Raw genomic sequence first — 18,980 nt, forward strand, 5'->3', positions numbered from 1 at the left:
CGGGGCGCGGGCTGTGCGCTTGCCGCGCTGCTCCGGGGGGCATCCCCAGTGAGGGCCTCAGCCGGCTGCCAGGCTCTTCTGACGGCCGGTGTTTGCTGTCGGCGGTGCAGTGCCCGGGCAGGTAAAGAAAAAACCAAAACCAACAAAACCTCACCCCTCGAAAACTAGAGTCCACCTCGGGCTTTACTCGTGCCGGGGGGGAGGTTGAGCATTTCCCCAGGCACAGTATGCTGGACTCGGCGCTCAGTGGTGGCCAAACTCGGTCACTCGTAGCCCTTGGTGCTTTCTCTTCCCCCGAACTTCAGTTCCGGGATTACAGCCTGGCCTCGTGTTAGTGATTCCAAAACTGAGAGAAACGGTGGGCCGGGGAGAGGAGAGGAGAGGACGGAGGCTCGCTGAAGCGCGGGGGAGCCGGCAGACCTCCGTCCTGCTCTGCACCGGTGCCTCGAACACCAACCAGTACACCTCGGCGGAGGGAGAGCTGGGCTTCGGCTGCTTCCCCGGCTTCCCAGCTCCTGAAGGTGTCATGGTGTAGAGGGACCAGCTGAAACCGAAGCTCTTTATACAGGTAAATCTGGGCCTGAGATACTAGAGAACATGTGTTGACAGAAAAAAACGTGGCCCGTAGCGTAGTTTCTGAAGGAAAGTGTCTCTATGCATGCCTCTGTGTAAGAGCCTCCTCTCCCCGCAGTAACTCTCGAGCTTCTTGGACAATTAAGGGGGGGAGGTAATTAAGTTCCTTGACACTTGTGAAAACGGGTAGAGGAGACAAATAAGGAGGCCTCACTAGGGGCAGGAGTATCACATTATTTACATCCAGAGAATCCAGTTGGGCTAAAGTAGGAAAAAAGGAAACTTCACGAATTGATGGAAGTATTTATCAGTTACAGCCGCAGCAGGAGGTGGAGTTTACATCTTATCTGAAGTTTTGTTCCTGCAAAGCCTTTGAGGCCCACATAATTCTACAGCAATTGTTAGGCATCAGTGGGATTACTGACCACACATAAATTGAAAGTCACTAAATGTTTGCAGGGTTGGGGCTGTGTGAAAGACTCAAAGTTCTGGTGAATTATAGTGATAGGCTCTGGATTTGGGCATGTCAGGACATGTTTGAAACACAAGGAAGAATTTCTACAGGCAGTTGTGAGTGGTGCAGAGGAAACTCAGTTAAGCACTCAGAATGTAACAAGGATACTTCTGTGGTGAAAAGTGCTGGGAGACTTGGAAATATTCATCAGTGCTCTGGAAATTAGTTATATGCTCTACCAAAAGAATAGGTTACGGATTAGTTCACTTGCCTACATATTCCTGGCCTATTCGCTGGCTCTTATCACAAGCCATTGCTGTAATTTTATCTTAAAGTTTGTGCCTCGTCTGGGGTGATGTGACCCTCTGGGTAGGGAAGCCTTTTAAGACTGGTCCTCTGCCTTTCCTCTGGGAGGATTTTGTCACATGCATTTCAAAGAGTTGTTTAAAATGTCACTACTGCAGACTGACTGTAGGTCTCCCTTTACCGCTAGGCAGAGAGCAGCTTTGTTGTTTGGGGGAACCTGTTTTGAATCAGTTTCTTTTTGCTGCAACAAGCATTTCAGGGAGCTGGTTAACATCTCCTTTGAGTGCACTGTTTACAGACAGACATGGGCAGAACCCCAGGAGAGAGTTCTGGCAAAAGCATAGGACCTATGTGCCAGGAAAGACTGCAGCGTCACCCTTACTGATCAGCACCCAGAGGACTGTTCTGCACCAGACGTAGATGGGTGTTAGCAATCTCTCTGCTGACCTCAGAGCCACAGTTTGAGGATGGAGATACAGCAGGAGCTATTTAGGGCTCTGGCAGCCAAACTCTTACGAATCTTGATGCCCCAACTTAAGCTACAGCTGTCACTAGCTCCCCAGTGAGTGACATCCTTGCAGGAGAGGCTGAAGGTAGAGGCACGCACCAATGCCACAGCCGTGCCCACAGGGATGCTGGGCTGTGGCCGGGATGGCAGAGACGATGGCACACATTCCCTCCTGCCTCTCCCATGGGAGCAGAGCAGAGGAGACAGCAATGCTGGAGCACCACATAACTGTGTGCTCTCTGAACATGAGGCAGAGCCCTTACAAAACATCACAAGTCACCAGGTATTAACAAAGGTGGTCCAGGCACCAGCTGCAGCATCCCAGGAATTGATACTCACTGTTGTCATGGCTGAACTGCTGTGGTTATCTGAGGATCCCCAAGCTACCCACTGAGGGGTAGTGGCAAAGCCAATCGCAAGGCTGTTGCTCCTGTGTTGCACCAGCCAGAGCATAACAGATGTCATTTGGCTGTAGCAAGGTCTTATGACTGTGTTCCTCCATGGACTGGTGGGTGGGAAGAGGGGAGGAAAAGGAAACAGGAGAGATTTGGGACTCACACTTTCTACCTCCACTCTGTGCTCTGCAGAAACCTATCAGCTCTTCTCGCTGTGCTGGACTTGGCTGCCCCTTGTGTGAGTCCAAAGTACGTGTAAAGAACACAGGAGTTGGTCACTGGACACAGTAATGGTGCAAGAGTGGGATATGCAGCCAGGAATCTGAGATCTGTATAAGGAGTCAAAGCTGTGATACATCCCAGCACTGAGGGGGCTCCACTTCGGTGCAAGGCAGAGAGGCAGTAAGTTGGGATTGACAGCCGTTTGGCAAGGTAACTGACCCTCCACCTACCCCTGCAAGCTGCTGGCCACGACATCTTCTGGCACTGGGGTATGGATTTGCATCTTGTCTGTCCACATTCCCTCCTCTCCCTGTCCTTTTCTGTCTTTCATTTGTCTGGATTTCTCTCTTGTGCTTGTCATAAGCAGACTGAATGTTACAGATCCAAAAAATGTCCCTAAATCACTAAAATCATATGATTTTACAGCTGGATAGTTACTTATTCTGTAAGGAACTAGCAGTGTTTATATTATTTTGTAATTGAAAGACATTTGACAATGCATGAAAAGAATGACTTTGGAATTTTCAGACCTCCCAGTAAGTTGAGAATACTTCTCTTTTTGAGAAGTAAGGCTTTGCATTTTGGATCCTTTTTCAAAGTCATTTAAAGTTTCCCTGTCTCATAAAGTGACTCTTTTTGCTGACCACACATCAAAATAATGTTTAAAACAACAGTAATTAGAATTTTTTCAGGGCTTTGCTACACTCATTTCATTTCTGGCAACCAATTTATCTCAATGCTGATAAACTAGGAAAACTGTAAATATTTTTGTACCAAGTGACACTGTCGTCAGCCAGTAGTTAATGCACGATTGCTGGATTATCTGTGCAACATCTTGGCTCACACTGTTACTTATGTATTGTCAGTCCGTAGCAGACACTTAATTTGCAGAAGTCAGAGTTGAAGTGCTTGGGTAGCATTCAGTGCCTCTGCTGTATAAGGCAACTGAAATGTGATCTACAAGATTAGCGGGGCTTGTAGGAAGGAAAGGAATGTCAAGTCCAGGAGAGCTGTGACAGTGACAAGGCTGAGTGCTGCTGGTTGAATGTAGGGTGAGGATCTCAGCTGCATGATGGTCACTGGAGAGCAGGGGCCAAACCATGGCCAAAGTGGAACTGTCCTCAGCAGTTACTCCAATTAACCTTTGGGATTGTTGTTCCAGTCTATTCCACTGTGTAGTAGTAAAAGCTGTTCTGAAACCACATGGCTGATATCAGGTTTGTATCTGTATCACTGTAGCATTTCTTGGAGAGATAATCAGTAAGGAATAACCTCGAAGAGACTATTATGGCTCTTGCCGTTGTGCATTTTTTACGGAAGATCCCAAGTGCTATGTCCCTGCGGGCTCGCCTGAGAAGATCTCTCCAACTTCGCAACTGGTGCTACCCAGTTCACGCCTCTTTGAGTTATGAAGCCATAAAACAACAGTACAGGCCAGAGGTGCCAGAGTACTTCAACTTTGCACGAGACGTGCTGGACAGATGGACTGAAGTGGAAAAGGTAACAGTTACTTGGCTTCTCTGATGCTGAAGTATTTAATGCTGGTCATTAATGCTGAGTATCCAACAAATCCAATAACTAAGACACTGGGGTTATGTTCTGATTATAATCTGCTGATCATTTCATGCAATTTGAACCTGTAGATCCCTTAGGCCACATGCTGTCCTGTCCACAAGTCCAAATAGTTCTTTCTTTTAATCAGTAACTCCAGTGAGATTGAGTGTGAATAAATAGGTGCCTCATAAATGAGACTGTGAACTGAACCACTGTAAACCTTGCATCAATTACCCCATCAGCCGTGACATGCATCCTACCTGGATGTGCCAGGGAAATCACTTGACCTCTGTGTGTTTCATTGCTTGCCTGTAAAATGAATGATAAATACAGCGTTATGTCAAACCTCACCCACCTATCCCAAATGTGATTTCTTTTGCGTCAAGGACATGGAATCTACAGAACTGAACAACTTTGAACCCCAAACCAGACATAAGCTCTATGCAAGGAAAGGGAATATAGAAAAAACCCCATGAACTATAGGTTTATCACATTTCTTACTACATAGGTCTGGTCTCTATGGATGTAGGACTGGTTTTGCAGGCTCAGGCTGTTCATGATGAGGGGCTAAACGCGGTTGTGTCCAGCCTGGCAGCAAGAACAGAGCAGAGGTATCACCTGTCTGACACAATTGTTCCTTTTGCAGGAAAAACAGGTTTTGGCAGGCTGTAAACGGAGCAAGGAACAGCCTCTGGAGAAGAGATTTTGCCCTCTGAAGTGCACAGATGAAATCTGCTCCCCTGAAAATGAACCTTAGTGTTATTGTACCTTCAAATAGATAATAAGGTGTCATATTCTTGCTGCTCCAGTCAATTTTTTTGCTCAGGAGGTGACTTAGTACACTACTACTGCTAAATGCATTGTCCCCCTTTAAAGCACATCGTATGCATACATTTCAAATTGCTTCACACATCAGTTAGGTGAGACATTGATTAAAGGTCACACTGTGTGGGCCTGTGCTTTTGAAACTTTGATTTAATTTTCAGAAGTACCAGACAGGCCTAATTCCAGATGAAGCTGAAAATGAGCTCTGAGGGCTCAGGAGACTCTAGGGCACAACCCAGAGGTACTCACATTCATCAGCTGCTTTGTTGGCATGACCTGAAACAAAAAGATTCTTCTTTCTCTGTGCTGATTACTGTACAGCCTTTTTAGAGTGTAAGATGAGGAACTTGGGAAGGGAATACAAATTTAATTTCCTAAATGACATTTATAGGCTGTTCTGTCTAAGGGAGAATTCTCTGCCTTATTTGGAATCAGTGGCAAATTTCTATTGCATCCCCAGGTTTCTCCAGCACTGAATAAGTGATGAATGCTTTTCTTCCTCAAAGTTAAGGTGTTTCTAAAATGAAGCATTTGTACTGTACCCTGTTGTTCTATAGGAGGGTAAAAAGTCTAAAAACCCTGCATTATGGTGGGTAGATGGTGCCAGAGAAGAGGTGAGGTGGAGCTTTGAAGAGCTGGGAGTGTTGTCAAGGAAAGTGGCAAATGTACTTTCTGATGCCTGCGGTCTGCAACGGGAAGACAGAGTTATTCTGATTCTGCCCCGGATCCCGGAGTGGTGGCTGGTGAATGTGGCTTGCATGAGAACAGGTTAGCAAAAGCATAGAAATGGTATATAGGTACAGAAATTGTGACTTAAACCAATCCTTGCTATTTAATGCACTCAGAACTACCAGCATGCTAATGAGGATGAACTAGTGTCACGCTGGTCAGAAGGACTCTTCATGCAAAGTTTTTGCTTCATGGTGCTTTTAGGACTTTTGTGCATGCTCTAGCTATTAAGGAAACCCTGTGAGTCCATGTGCCTGTGTTATTCTCCTCTTTCCAGCACTTGTGACGCATTGCAAATGCACTCTCTTGCTAACTTGCAGTGAAATTAGCCCACACTTAACAAAGTGTTTCACATGTTCCCCTGTGGGAACTGTTAAATATTCACCTTCCCAGAATGTCTTGGTACCTCACAAACACTAGCAGTATACCTTGTGAGGCAACAGCTATGTTTACTGTAAATAAGTCAAGTCCAGAGAGATGGCATGTCCCACGGGCAGTATTTTCAGAACAAGGAAGGTTATTGTGTTGCCTTCTTCTACTTTTCCATGATCAAGATAGTATTTGCTAACTTGTGCTAATCCTCACATAGCATTTAATCCACCAAAGAAATCAGTATATTTACAAATGTAGTCCTGCTTTTAGTACAGGTCTGTCCTACTCAAAAGAACAAAACAAGCCGAAGTCTGCTTGTAGGTACAGGTGTTATTCTTAAATGTTGAGACTGTTTTTCCATTCCCCTTCCTTCCGTTCAGGAACTGTCTTGATTCCTGGGACACAGCAGTTGACAGCAAAGGACATTCTTCATCGACTACAGAAATCCAAGGCAAAGTGTATCATCACTGATGATTCTGTGGCACCAGCTGTAGACTCAATTGGGGCTCAATGCCAGTCTCTGAAATTCAAGTTGCTTGTGTCAGAGGGCCACAGAGAGGGATGGCTGAACTTTAAAGATCTCCTGAAGTGAGTAAATACTGCTGTGAAAGCACCACAGCAATAATGGAAGAAAAGTACAGTGGTTTGTTTTGAATAGGAAATGTTGGCACACACCAATATATTTTCACCCTTATAGGACTGCACAGTGGAAAAATATCAATGTTTATGACACTTTTGATTGCTGCAGTTATTTTGGTTAAATATTTTCAAAAATGTGTAAGTCAGACTTTCAAATCACTTTCTTCACCATTTTGCTTATTTTAAGAAACGCTCCTTCTGACCACCACTGTGTGACCACAAAGTGTCAAGATCCAATGGCTATCTATTTTACCAGTGGAACTACAGGATCTCCAAAAATGACTGAACATTCCCACAGCAGCTATGGTATTGGTCTCACAGTAAGTGGAAGGTACAGATATCACTTTAAACCAGACATATTTCTGTAGTGGGTCACATAGCAGAAGGAAGAGAAACACAAGATTTTTACCAGCAGCTTTTGTTTCAGTAGTTAAAAAAACAACGGTTGTTTTACATCCCAAAAAGTGTTGGCTTTTTTTTTTCCATAAAACAAGGCAGTTTGAGTCCAGCTGCCTTAGTTTATAGAGAATATAGCAGTCATATAATCACTAACTTCTTTTTAACATTTTGTTTAACTTTTGGTAAGTTCTTCATTGTATATAGTTAATAAGTTTCCCGTGAACGCACATTTATGAAGTCTGTACCATAAAAGAGGAAAAAACATGGGTCTGTTAGGCTTCTGAATTCATGTGTGTCTGGCTTAGACACAGCCCCTGCAGGAACAAAATGCTGATAGTTCAGAATCTTTAAATTTATAAAGCAATGTTGTTTGTAAAATTGATATGGCAGTGCACTTCACTCTAACAGGCAAAGAATAACAAATCAGAAAATACCAAACTAGAAGTAAGTAAACAAAAAAACCCCACAGCATCCCTAAAAATGGGTTCAACAAGACCCCAGCAATCTCGTACATATTCATACAACACCATATTCTGAGGTAGTGTTAGCTTGTCCGTCAGTATAATTTTTCCCTTAGAAAAATGCAACATCAGCCTATCCTGATGACACCCTCACTATGCTGTGACTTACTCCTGCTCAGGAATTCAGCCTTTCCTAATTGCCATTTACCCAAGACAACCAGTGATGGATTTGCTTCACTGGCACATTTCTTGTTGACATTTTAATATTTGCCTTATTCCTGCCAAATAGAGACTATGGACCATTTCCTTGTGTTACCAGGTACTGGCTGGACTTGACTTCCTCAGATATATTTTGGAACACATCAGACACAGGCTGGGCAAAGTCAGCTTGGAGCAGCATTTTTTCACCTTGGATTCAAGGGGCATGTGTATTTGTACATAAGATGCCACACTTCGACCCAAGCATTGTCTTTGAGGTAAGTGAGGAGAGCCCAGCAACAAACAGCACTATTCTCTCTGGTGGGTCTTGCCCAGGTTTTCATTTCCCCTGGTGCTGCGTGGGGGCAGCAGCACTCAGCACAGTTATAACTTTCACCACATGGTAACCAGCCGATTAGTTAAGTTGTGAGCGCCGCAAATACATACCCCAAAACAAGAGCATATCTGACGTCCAAAGAGTTTCATCTTATATTCTGCTCTGGACTTGACTGCACAAACCTGCAAACATCCATTATTAGGCCTAAAAGTGAAGTACACAAGAAATTGTTCTGGGATTCCTGGAGCACTTTGGTGTTACTATTAAAGTAAGTGACAATAACAGATGAATAAGAATTTCAGTTGCCTGCACTGCATAATTCAAAGTTAAGGAGTGAAGAGGCAGCAAGGTTGAGTTTCTTTAAAAAAAGGCACCAACATTATATTCTCTTACATCCTCCACACTCCAAACTCTTCATGATTTGAAAAAGACTACCATGTTTCATTTTGCATGGAATGACTTTATCATCATATCCATGTTAATTAGGTGGCTGGAAATTGCTAGTTAATCATTAGGTTATGCTGAAGAATGCTGTCAGCTGTAACACCTACAGAGCATCTGAAAAAGTAGCCTTATGGTTTCACTTGTTTTCTACTTAAACTGCAATTATCAAGAAATTCTGCAAGAGAAACTGTAAAGCATTCAAGAGCAAACAACTTTGGTGTGTTGAACTAATTGTAAAATGATGTAGATTCTGTTTTGAAGAAGAAATTAATTAAATGTAACTGCTGTGTGTTGGTGTTGGCAAGTACAGAGCTAACTGCTTTTAGGACACTTAATGTTTTGTTTGTTTGTTTCATAAGCTGGATGCAGAGATCATTATATTATCTCTTACAATGAAGATGAGACCTCACAGGTTTCAGTATATTGGTAACATTTACTTTTTTTTTCCTAAATTCTCTAGAGTCTGTCAAGATTTCCCATAACTGTCTTCTGTTCTCCTCCAACTGCCTACCGAATGTTTGTGCAACATAAGGTGTCCAGGTAACCAAAAGCAGAGTATCCTTGTTGATGTATTTGGTCAAAACAGTGAGACCAAATGCTCATTTCACCTTGATTTTATTCCAAATGTACAATGGCATAACAGTAACACAGCTCATGTATTTCTCAACATTTTGAATCTTAAGTATTAGGAACAAAGTCAGAATAAAGATTTAGGGATAGCTTAACCACCTCAGATTTCATAAATTACAGTGAACTTGCATAAGACTGAAATGCAGTTTAGCTGAGGTTGTAGTAGGATACCAGTGATATCATGATTAACGTATCTTCAGAAGTGCTTTTATAATCACATACCCACTCCATTTGTTTTTCCACTTGTTCCTCCAATACTATAAGCTACTTGAAGTGCATGTGTCAGCACAGCTTGGTGAAATGTATGAAAGAATGTTTGGCCCATTTAATTCTTCAGTGAGTTTTTATTGTCATTAGGGTTGAACTTTGTTAGTCTTCTTCAGTTTAGACCCCAGTTTAGACTCTAGGGTTAGAAACAGTATATCGATCGTTAGATTTTCTAAAATAATACAGAAGTAAACCAGTATTTTTTCCTTTTTATTTGCATTTTTTCAGTTTTGTTTTGTTTAACAGTACACAGTTCAAATGGAATGAATAGGACTCAGTAAAAATTTTGGGGTTATGTAGAAAGCACCTCAAAATACAGGAATACAGTAGTGAATTGGACATATAGCAGATAGATGACTGCCAGTTATTTGTGTTCTCTTTCCCACTAAGCTATACATTCAAAAGCCTGCGGCACTGTGTGAGTGCTGGGGAGCCAATCAACCCTGATGTGATGGAAGAATGGAAAGCGCAGACTGGGCTGGATATTTATGAAGGCTATGGACAGACAGAAACAGTATGTTCTGCTTTACAGTGTAAAAAAGTATGCTTTACAGATACAGCAATAAATTCCATTCAGGTTGCCAAGAAAAAGTGATTGAAATGATTATACACAGTTAGGACTTTTAAGGGAAAAATCAATTGCAATAAGCAACACTGGAAAAATGTAGTTTTTGTAAGTCATACAGCAATCATAACAGCTTCACCCAAAATGCAAGGAGTGTTTTTCATTCCTGTGGGCTTTGGGTTGGGAACTAACACAAAAGGGGTAAATTCCTCATTACTGCATTCCAAATTCTGCTTTAGAATCTGCCTTTAGAGCACTCACTAACATTATTTGGAGCTTTGGGCATGATTCTGAGGGCATAGTTTATTTCTAGAAGTTCAGTCATTGGATATATGATTATAATGAAGACAATTAGTATGTCTTATAGAAATACACAATATTAGCTGAGAGTTTTAAACCTAAGCTAAAGACTGAATATAGAAGCCACAGTTTAATTTAAAAAAACCCAACCCAAATCCAACAACACTTGTTACAGGTGCTGATCTGTGGAAATTTTAAGGGAATGAAAATCAAACCTGGGTCTATGGGAAAGCCGTCTCCAGGGTATGATGTCAAGGTACCGTACCTCTGGTGATTCAATCTCTCTCTCTTGCGTAATCACATTCCATTAAAGAGGTTTGAAAGCTCTAACACAGAGTTGTACCATGTACCATCATTCAGCAGTGAATGAAAGAGTGAAGAAATGCATGTTACTGCCCTAAACTGAGCATGCAGAATAAGCAATTGGACTTCCCTGTTGCACCATCCTCACTAACATAGATGACAGCCTACTGCTTACTGACAGTTAGATATAAAACTTCAAGGCAATGATAGAAATTAAATTGCTGAGTTAAGGAAGAGTGGGAGTGATTATTTTTTCCTGGTGATAACAAAACTACTGAAGCAGATTCTAGCACCAGATCAATTTGCAATATGGGTTAAGATTTTTAGTATCTTTCTTTCAGTTCTTAAGTTTTCCCACCCAGTTACTTATGATCCTCCCTGGGGTCTTACTAACTTACTAACTTCCTTACATGTTTGCATAGTACTTGGCGTTCCTCAGATAAAAGACATAGTGCAAAGTACAGTGGAGTAGTAATAATCTTACACTTCAGTTGTCAGAGTAAGACGCCCTACCGCTCCAAATCTTTTCCCAATAAAAAATAACTTCAATTATGTATTTTAAAAGCGCTACAGCATTCTATAATCTTAACATAATGCTTTTAAATTTGGCTCCAAGATAATAAGATTGTGTTTTGTTTATTTTTAGATTATAGATGAAAACAGTAATATTCTGCCTCCTGGAAAAGAAGGAGATATTGCCATCAGAGTAAAACCTACGAGATCGCTTTTTCTTTTTACTTGCTATGCTGTAAGAATATTTCTACAGTTAAAAGTAGATACCCTGTTAAATCTCTGTCACAATTAATCTGATGCCCCATTTCATTTACTTATACTCTGCTTACTGATCTGAAAACCTGTGGGGAGGAAAGAGGGATTTCCATTTTTTTTCCTGCAGATGCTTGGTCTACTTATACAATCAATTACATGTTTGATGAGATTGTCCTGCCTAGCAAGTTAAAATCCACTTTCTTTTGATTGCTATTTCCTTAATAAAACCAGAAATGTTGACAGACTCCCTAATCCCAAAATACTCTTTGGCCTAAGGGCTAGAGCCCCCATCTGAGAAGTAGGACACTGTTCAAATCCCTTCCCTCCAGATTTGAGCTCCTTGGAGCGTTTCACACATGGCAACATTTTTCAGGTTTTTTTTCCATGTTGGTTAGAATTTTCAGTCCAACAACCACTAAAACAAATGCATAGTGCTTTCAGTTCTGATACCAGGAAACCTTATTAAATTTTATGGATAGTATCAGCCTACAGTCAGGTCTTCTGAGCAGTACTGAGCATCTGGGAAAGGAACACCATGCGGGGAAGGAACACCATGCACACTGCATAGAAAAATTAAAAAAAGCAAGTCAGTTGCATTTGCTGTAGAAATAGTGCTTATTAATTGCGCTGTGCTGAGCCAAAACTTCTCTGGGGGTGGAAAAAAAATATCTCAGGATAAGAGATGCTGGAAATACAAAGGAAAAAATCATTAAAGGATAATCACCTAAAAGCAAATTATCATTTCCATATGCCTACGTATTTTCGCAACCTTCAGTGGGTCCTAAAGCCGTGGGGCATAATATGATTAAAATTTTAAGTCTGTCACAAGTAGTGCAACTTAATTTATTGCAATTTATGAATTTTATATCTAGCTTTGTAGCTTAGTAATGAATTAATAATTCTGTTATTAATGTACCACTTGAATCTGATGCACATGACCACAGTATGAAAAGCTGAAATTTGTTAATATTTGACTGTACTATAACTTGTGTGCTAAATACATTAGAATGCAATGATGGTGTAGTTTTCATGTAAAATGCAATTTAATATTTCCTAGGATGATCCAGAGAAAACAGAGGCAACAATACGTGGGGATTTTTATGTCACTGGAGACAGGGGGATTATGGATGAGGAGGGATACTTCTGGTTTGTTGGAAGAGCTGATGATGTCATTAATTCTGCTGGGTAATTTAAGACTGATTAACAATAAATCATTAAACTTGAGTAACATAGATGATTCAGATGAGAAGTTATGTTTATGTGTTATCACTAAAAGCCCTTTCCTCTGTTTTAAAGATACCGTATTGGACCATTTGAAGTAGAAAGTGCCCTAGTAGAGCATCCTGCAGTGGTGGAATCAGCAGTTGTCAGCAGTCCAGACCCCATCAGAGGAGAGGTAAAGTAAACAAGTTAAACAAACTTACATATTTAAATAGCATTGTGCATACCAGTGCTAATAAAGCCCAACTTCCAAGGGATTTGTCTATCTAGGGATTTTTTTTTTTTTTTTTTAATTTGAAACTAGATAAATTCAAGATGGCATTTCTACTCTGTCAGACACTGGAGAATCCACATAGGAAAAAACTGACCAAGGCAGTTGCCTCAAATCCAATGTAACAAAAGCACCATTTGAAGTTTTCCCTGTCATTCAAATACTTACAGTTTTTTGTCTTTATTAAACGTATACAAACTGCTTGCATGATCCAGACCAATAGTGAGCACACACAGACTTTGGCAAAGCTTTCTGTACTTGCCCTATACATCATTCTACAGTTTGCCAGCAAACGTTTGGTTAAAGTTTCAAATCTTACTGTTGCATAATACTGTTTCACTGGCATTTAAACCATTGCTGCCATAACTTTTTTAGGTAGTGAAAGCCTTTGTTGTTTTAACATCTGACTATGCTTCACATGATCCGGAAAAAATGATGAAAGAGCTACAAGATCATGTTAAGAAAGTTACTGCTCCATACAAGTATCCTAGGAAGGTGAGTGCTCAAATACCCAAATAATTTTCACTGCCATAAGACAGTGGGGGTTAACTGTTATGTGACCTGTAGGCCTATGCTGCTGAGATTAAGAAAAAAGTAAAAATTTAGGTAAACTGTATCTTACTCTGTATTACAATTTCCTCTGTTTCCCAATAGATGGAATTTGTTCAACAGTTGCCAAAAACTATTAGTGGGAAGATCAGAAGAAATGAACTGCGCCAGAAGGAGTGGAGAAAAGATTAGAAGTACTTGTTGCTTTTTTATAGGATCTTTTACAAAGTAAGATACTACAGATTTACACAGTAACATACAGTAAATGATTATACTATGTCCTCCTTAGTTTAGGTTTGAATAAATTATTCCCCGATTCCCAGCATTTGGCTGTCCCAGGTACTACACTAATAACTAATAGTACAAAAGCAGGCAGACTGATAGGAATGAAATGGGAAGCTCATGTAGTCAAGAGCGCAATAGGTGATGTGTGTTAAATAAACTAATGAACTGTCACCAGCATTTTATCTTTATTATTATTTAATTTACATGATAAAAACAATAAGAGTTTAAGAGAACACTATTGCTTCAAGAGTCACTTTTGAGAAGTATGACAACTTCTAAATATATTTTTAAAAGTTAGTTATCCTTAAAGGTATATTTAGAAAAAATAGTGTAAATAAAATCTGTTTCATTAAAGTGTTCTTTAAGGACTAGACTAGTAAAGAATTTAAAATACATGATAAAGCAGAAATTTAAGATGTGTAGCAACAGTTGCTCATAATTGTAGCACTTAGTTTTATCTGTTCTCTCACACTTCATTAACAAGACACTTTATGATATATTGATATTTTTGTATGCTTGAGTAATTTCCATTTTTATCTATGTTAACAAAGCAATGTCATTTTTGTCCCATTCTCAGAACATATATCTGACATCATTGGACTGTCCTGATTATATGAAGCATGACCAACTGAGTTTAAGATTCGGACAAAAAAAAATTGTCAATTTTCAAGTTCTCATAGAGGGTCTAAGACACAAATATTTTTTGTTGGAAGAATTTCCTAAATTACTAGCATAAGTTCCAAGAGAGGTCAAAGCATCTGCATTCACGGTGAGACCATTAGATTTCTCTTTTAGAAGCACATATTCCCACTTGAAATATCCACAGCCTTTCTTATTACCTTCACGCTTGCCAACAGGACAACAAAAAAATGCTTTGCCATGATTTGGACCAGCATTTGACACATACAGTTTTTTAGCTCTTCGACCGCAGTTACACAGAGGGGGAGTTGGTTTTCCATTTTTCACAGCTGTTACAGACTGATTCAAATTGACTGTGGAGTTCAGAATGGCAGGAGACACTTCAGGCAAATTTGAACTTCTTAAAGGTAAGGAATGATCAAAAGATGCAGTTTTCTCTTGATATATAGCAAAAGGCTGTTTTTTTGCTGGTGGGAACGCTTTTGGACTAGTTGGCTTTCTTTTAGGAACCTCCAAAGGAGTAGAATAATTTCCAGTTAATGCTGATTGTGCTGAAATAGCATTTACCTTTGCAGACGGCAACTTAAAAGCTGAAGAATGTGAAGTCTGCCTTTGTACTGTTCCTACATTATAGATAGTAGTATCAGGACTTTTGTAAACAATAGATTTCAGAGGTTCCACAGGTACTACAGTTTTCTGCAGACTTTGATTATCTGAACTCATCACAGCCAATTGTTTCGAAATTATTTTCTCTTCAGACACTGTTAAAATATCTGTACTTGAATCATCTTTGAATTGAACACAGTCTGAATTTTGTATATATTGAGATTCTGGTATTAAAGCGACATCTTCCCAGTCAGTCAGCAGAGATAAGCAATCAGAACTAGTACTTACATCCTCACTGGAGATATTAACTGAGGAGATGGTAGTGGAGACGAGCACTAGTCCTGATCCGTGTACTGGAGGGCTGTGTCTGGCTGTACTCAGCAGCTGCCCGTTGCTCAGTCGTTGCTGAATGTCTGTTGATACCGTACTGGGAGATTGCTGTGCCTGCTCAAGAGAAACGGGAAATCTGTCAGTAGATGCTGTTGAAGAGTTTTGTGCTTGAGTGTGTAACTCAGTCCTTGAGCTGCAGCTCGGTACAACGTGGACATCTGCAGAGAAATCAGTGCAAGCGGTCTGTTGTTCTTCAGTTTGTATATTAGGATTTCTCTTAATTCCAGCAATACCGTTCTGTTTTTTTTCAGCCAGAGAGTTAGTTTCACAAGTTCCATCTCTAGATGTTTCAGGTCTGCTGTTACTTCCCAGTGGAGTCTTGTCAGTGAAGTTTATAGTCAGTGTTCTGGAAATTAAATTATTCTTTGGATGTACCTAGGGAGTCCGTAAACAAAAGGAGATTTTGGAAAGTGAATATCCAGAAGTTTTAGGAATCAATGCACAAAATTAATAAGCATATCAGCCTAGGGATGTTGTGTTCAATTCATAGTCAAGATGCTTTGTTTATTATTTGAATAGCTCACCTTTCATCTGTATTCCAGGCTACAAAGCAAGTAGAAGGGAAGATAGGATATAGTTACTAACCTTATCCAAGGATTTAGTAACCTTCAGCACACATCCATCGCAAATCAGCCTCCAAGCAAGACGGGCAGTATTCCGAGAATCATCCAACCCTTCGAAAGTATGGTTATATTAATGTCTTCTTTTTAAACTAGTACTGGGGATAGTTCTTATTAGAGGAAAAATGTAACCTACGTAAGATTTACGTGACAGGGATTCACAGAATTGCAACACATAGTTATCTAGTTCAAAAAAGGGAAGCGGATGTAAAATATTCCAAAAAATTCCCTGTGCTGAAACATCTGAAGGACCAAGCCATAGAGCTGAATACAGATCCACAATTTTTAAAATCCTTGCTCTGTTTTATTAATCACATTAAAAAAAAAAATCATATTGTGCTAGTATTCTCTTACACTGATATGCTGTCTAGAGCTATCAGGTAAAATAAAGTTTCCTTATCCTTCCTCTACCTCTTTTCTTTTGCACCCTAGCAATTCAAAAAAATTATCTTGTTGAACACACAGTCATTAGCACTAGCAGAGATTTCAGAAATAAAGCATGAGGTTAGAAATAACAAACTGATCTTTGAAGCATCTAGCCTTTCTTGTTTTGATGTTTCTGTTGGACAGAACATTACACAACCTGGAAACAATAGTTACTATTTAGAATAATGACTAGCTGTTACTAGCTGCTTTAGTTTAGCTAACTAAAGCTAAATAGTAGCTATTTAGCTTTATAAAAAATACATATATTAAAATAAGGATCATCATATCATACTTACCAGAATGCTCCCGTCCTGCAAAAGCTATCCCCAAATCCTGCAAAGCGCCATTTAGCCCTTTAGGCTTCCTATTATAGAAGGCCTAAGGAAAAAACCACAAGTGCTTAACATAAAGCATTTCAAAACCTCCTCATAGTGAAGTGAAAACCATTTCAGAAGTACCACCTTATGAAAAATAAATCTCACAAGACAATTGTGCAAGTCAGGTATCTTCGTTTTACAGTCAGGATAAATAAGCCTAAGACAGTAAGTGACTTCCCATTCTAATTTGTTACAGGGTAAGACCCACAAATCCCTTCTCAGTCTTACACTAATCCATTCTGTCTTAGCTCTGGAGTCATTCATTTGCACTTTATGGCTTACATTGATGAAGGCCTTAACAGAGCAGCATTGAAGAATACTACTATAAATAATGCCTTGAGAGGTTTAAAATGTTACACATTGCAAAGGCATGGGCGTTAACGTATTTGGCATAGGTATAAATTCTTTTTAAATGAGAAGTGAGTATTGCTACAAGCTCTTAGTATCTCATTTGATCACAGGAAAGGGAGAATATTCACACCGTTTATCTTTAAAGACCTAATTCTGCTACCTAGGTTAAGAGCCTCAGCACCAAGTGTCAGGACAGGTAGGCTCCTAGATCACCCTTTCAAAGTTTCCTTGACTACACAGGGAAAGGTACACTTAGGTGCAGTTAGCTCCCAAGTTAGAACTCTGTTACAGTGTAGACTATGTAACAAAATGTACATTCATTTTTTTCAGTATTATTTGTGCTATTCAGAATATACTTTCTGGTCCAAGTGCAGTTCATGTGCTAGACCTTTAAGTACCTCTAAACAGATGATGATGATGATGACTATTTTCTACGCAGCAGCGTAGGGCAGCAACAAGAGCACACAAAACAAGGGAAGTTAGGAAGCAAGCAGAGCAAAAGATGTGAGGAAAGGAAGAGCAGCTCAGAAAATTCTCCTAAAATTATCATTCATTTATCTAACAATAACACCAGGTTGTTTCTCTAGCATTAAGATTTCTGTTAAAATTCACACAGTTCTAGGGCATGCAGTTTGTTACTGAGCGACAACAACATGGAAAGTGAACAAATGGGTTACTCTAGTCACAGGAACATAAAATATTGGCTTGTAACCTCAGATACAGTTAGCCTTTGAGATGGTAATATGAGTGTGAATGTTTCACAGTCTATCAGTCGTCTCACCCTGTATGTTGCTTTGAGATCAATCCAGGAATTAAAAATGTCAGGTTTTCGCAGCTGCTTCCTTTTACACTCATACTGTAAACACACACCCAGGTCCCAATCTGCACAGAAAAAAAAGGACAAATAATCCATCACTGAAGAACTGGCCTAAAATCTACATAAACGTGGCTTAAAATCTACATAAAGTGGCATAACATCAACATACTAGTAGCATCCTATACTGCTGGACAGGAAACACAGGCTAATGAAGTCCTTGTATGTGAAAAGCACTAGGCTTGCTGCAAAGGGACACCACGATAAGTGAATGCCTGTTGTTAGTAAAGAATGACTTCAGATGGGTAAAGATCTTAAAGACCTCATTAAATCATTTAGACACATTAAGAATGGTGACACAGTTCACTATATGTAGAGCAGAAAAATGTAACAATATCAGACACTGGAGACAGAGGTGTAGTGAACACATCAGGATTCAATGGATTTTGTATTTTCAGTCTTAGCCCAATACTGCACATCTTTAGTACCTAATAACAGGATTTGGGCTCCCTGGAAGCGAAGATGCAATCTCACTAGCACCACCAAATGTTAATTTTTTGTGTGTATTACTCCACAGAAAAAGCAAATGAAACTTTTATTTACCTGTCCAAGTAACAAAGGTACATGCTTTTGCTTCTGAAGTAGAATTACTTAGAAGATCAGTACTGAATATAATTTTCTTCTCCTTTTGTATCTTTTGAATCCATTTCAAAAACTGTGATAAACAAATGTTTAGAGGGACCCCTTCGTCAACCTGATTCTTTATGAAACAGAACAAGAAGTACGTACGTGTTAGTGTGCACTGAAATTCATTTGAGGTTTATTTCTTTTTAGCCCTGTAAAGGCCCCTTTAAATAAAAGAGTAAATAGCAATTATACCTGCGTTATGCCAGTTAGTTCTGTACAAAATTCAGAGAGAATAGGATGCTCCTGGGGCTGGACATAGGTGTGGAATTCAGATTCAATCTCTCCTGTTGAAGTGTTTAACAGGACTGCTGGAAATTCGACTGCGACGAAAGCAGAACGAGAAAAACAAACAAAACCAAAACACAAAGCCGGAAAGGTTGAAGCTGCTGGCAGAAATTATTCCGTTTGCTTTAAACTGGGGTTGCAACGTCAGGAACCAGGAGGAGCACCACGCGATGCAGACGCCGCGTTCAAAGCCGCCTCCTGCGAACGGCC

The 18,980-nt window shown here is 40.0% G+C and overlaps 3 protein-coding genes across 8 annotated transcripts in view; 1 reads left to right on the forward strand and 2 right to left on the reverse strand.

Annotated features, from left to right (window-relative positions):
* The window catches only part of THUMPD1 (THUMP domain containing 1), a 4,398-nt gene extending 3,870 nt beyond the window's left edge, over window positions 1–528 (reverse strand). Inside the window, exon 1 of the mRNA XM_010570573.1 lies at window positions 421–528. Coding sequence (XP_010568875.1) covers window positions 421–528 — 108 coding nt within the window. The remainder of the gene's footprint in view (window positions 1–420) is intronic.
* Window positions 9–13,598, forward strand: LOC104833492 (acyl-coenzyme A synthetase ACSM3, mitochondrial-like). 6 transcript variants are annotated; one of them, XM_010570172.1, is made up of 15 exons: window positions 9–568; window positions 2,429–2,994; window positions 3,698–3,958; window positions 5,395–5,605; window positions 6,319–6,526; window positions 6,765–6,908; window positions 7,757–7,913; window positions 8,877–8,956; window positions 9,704–9,827; window positions 10,354–10,434; window positions 11,128–11,229; window positions 12,307–12,434; window positions 12,546–12,645; window positions 13,117–13,236; window positions 13,396–13,598. In XM_010570172.1, exons 3-15 carry the CDS (start codon window positions 3,746–3,748, stop codon window positions 13,480–13,482), a joined length of 1,755 nt encoding a protein of 584 aa, XP_010568474.1. In that variant the 5' UTR covers window positions 9–568; window positions 2,429–2,994; window positions 3,698–3,745; the 3' UTR covers window positions 13,483–13,598. The 6 variants fall into 6 exon arrangements, with proteins under 6 accessions (XP_010568474.1, XP_010568471.1, XP_010568473.1 ...); XM_010570169.1 differs by having other exon boundaries at window positions 2,429–2,668; window positions 2,885–3,958; XM_010570171.1 differs by having other exon boundaries at window positions 2,429–2,668.
* Window positions 13,599–14,241: 643 nt separating this feature from the next.
* Window positions 14,242–18,848, reverse strand: ERI2 (ERI1 exoribonuclease family member 2; the record flags this gene model as incomplete). Its single annotated transcript, XM_010570574.1, has 6 exons — window positions 14,242–15,585; window positions 15,796–15,884; window positions 16,553–16,634; window positions 17,766–17,866; window positions 18,402–18,558; window positions 18,678–18,848. Coding segments are annotated over 6 exons (1,944 nt in total), but the record flags the coding sequence as incomplete, so codon positions are not given.
* Window positions 18,849–18,980: the final 132 nt, after the last annotated feature.

This window comes from Haliaeetus leucocephalus, unplaced genomic scaffold (assembly GCF_000737465.1).
Source record: "Haliaeetus leucocephalus isolate CR32 unplaced genomic scaffold, Haliaeetus_leucocephalus-4.0 Scaffold295, whole genome shotgun sequence".
Taxonomy (NCBI): Eukaryota; Metazoa; Chordata; class Aves; order Accipitriformes; family Accipitridae; genus Haliaeetus; species Haliaeetus leucocephalus.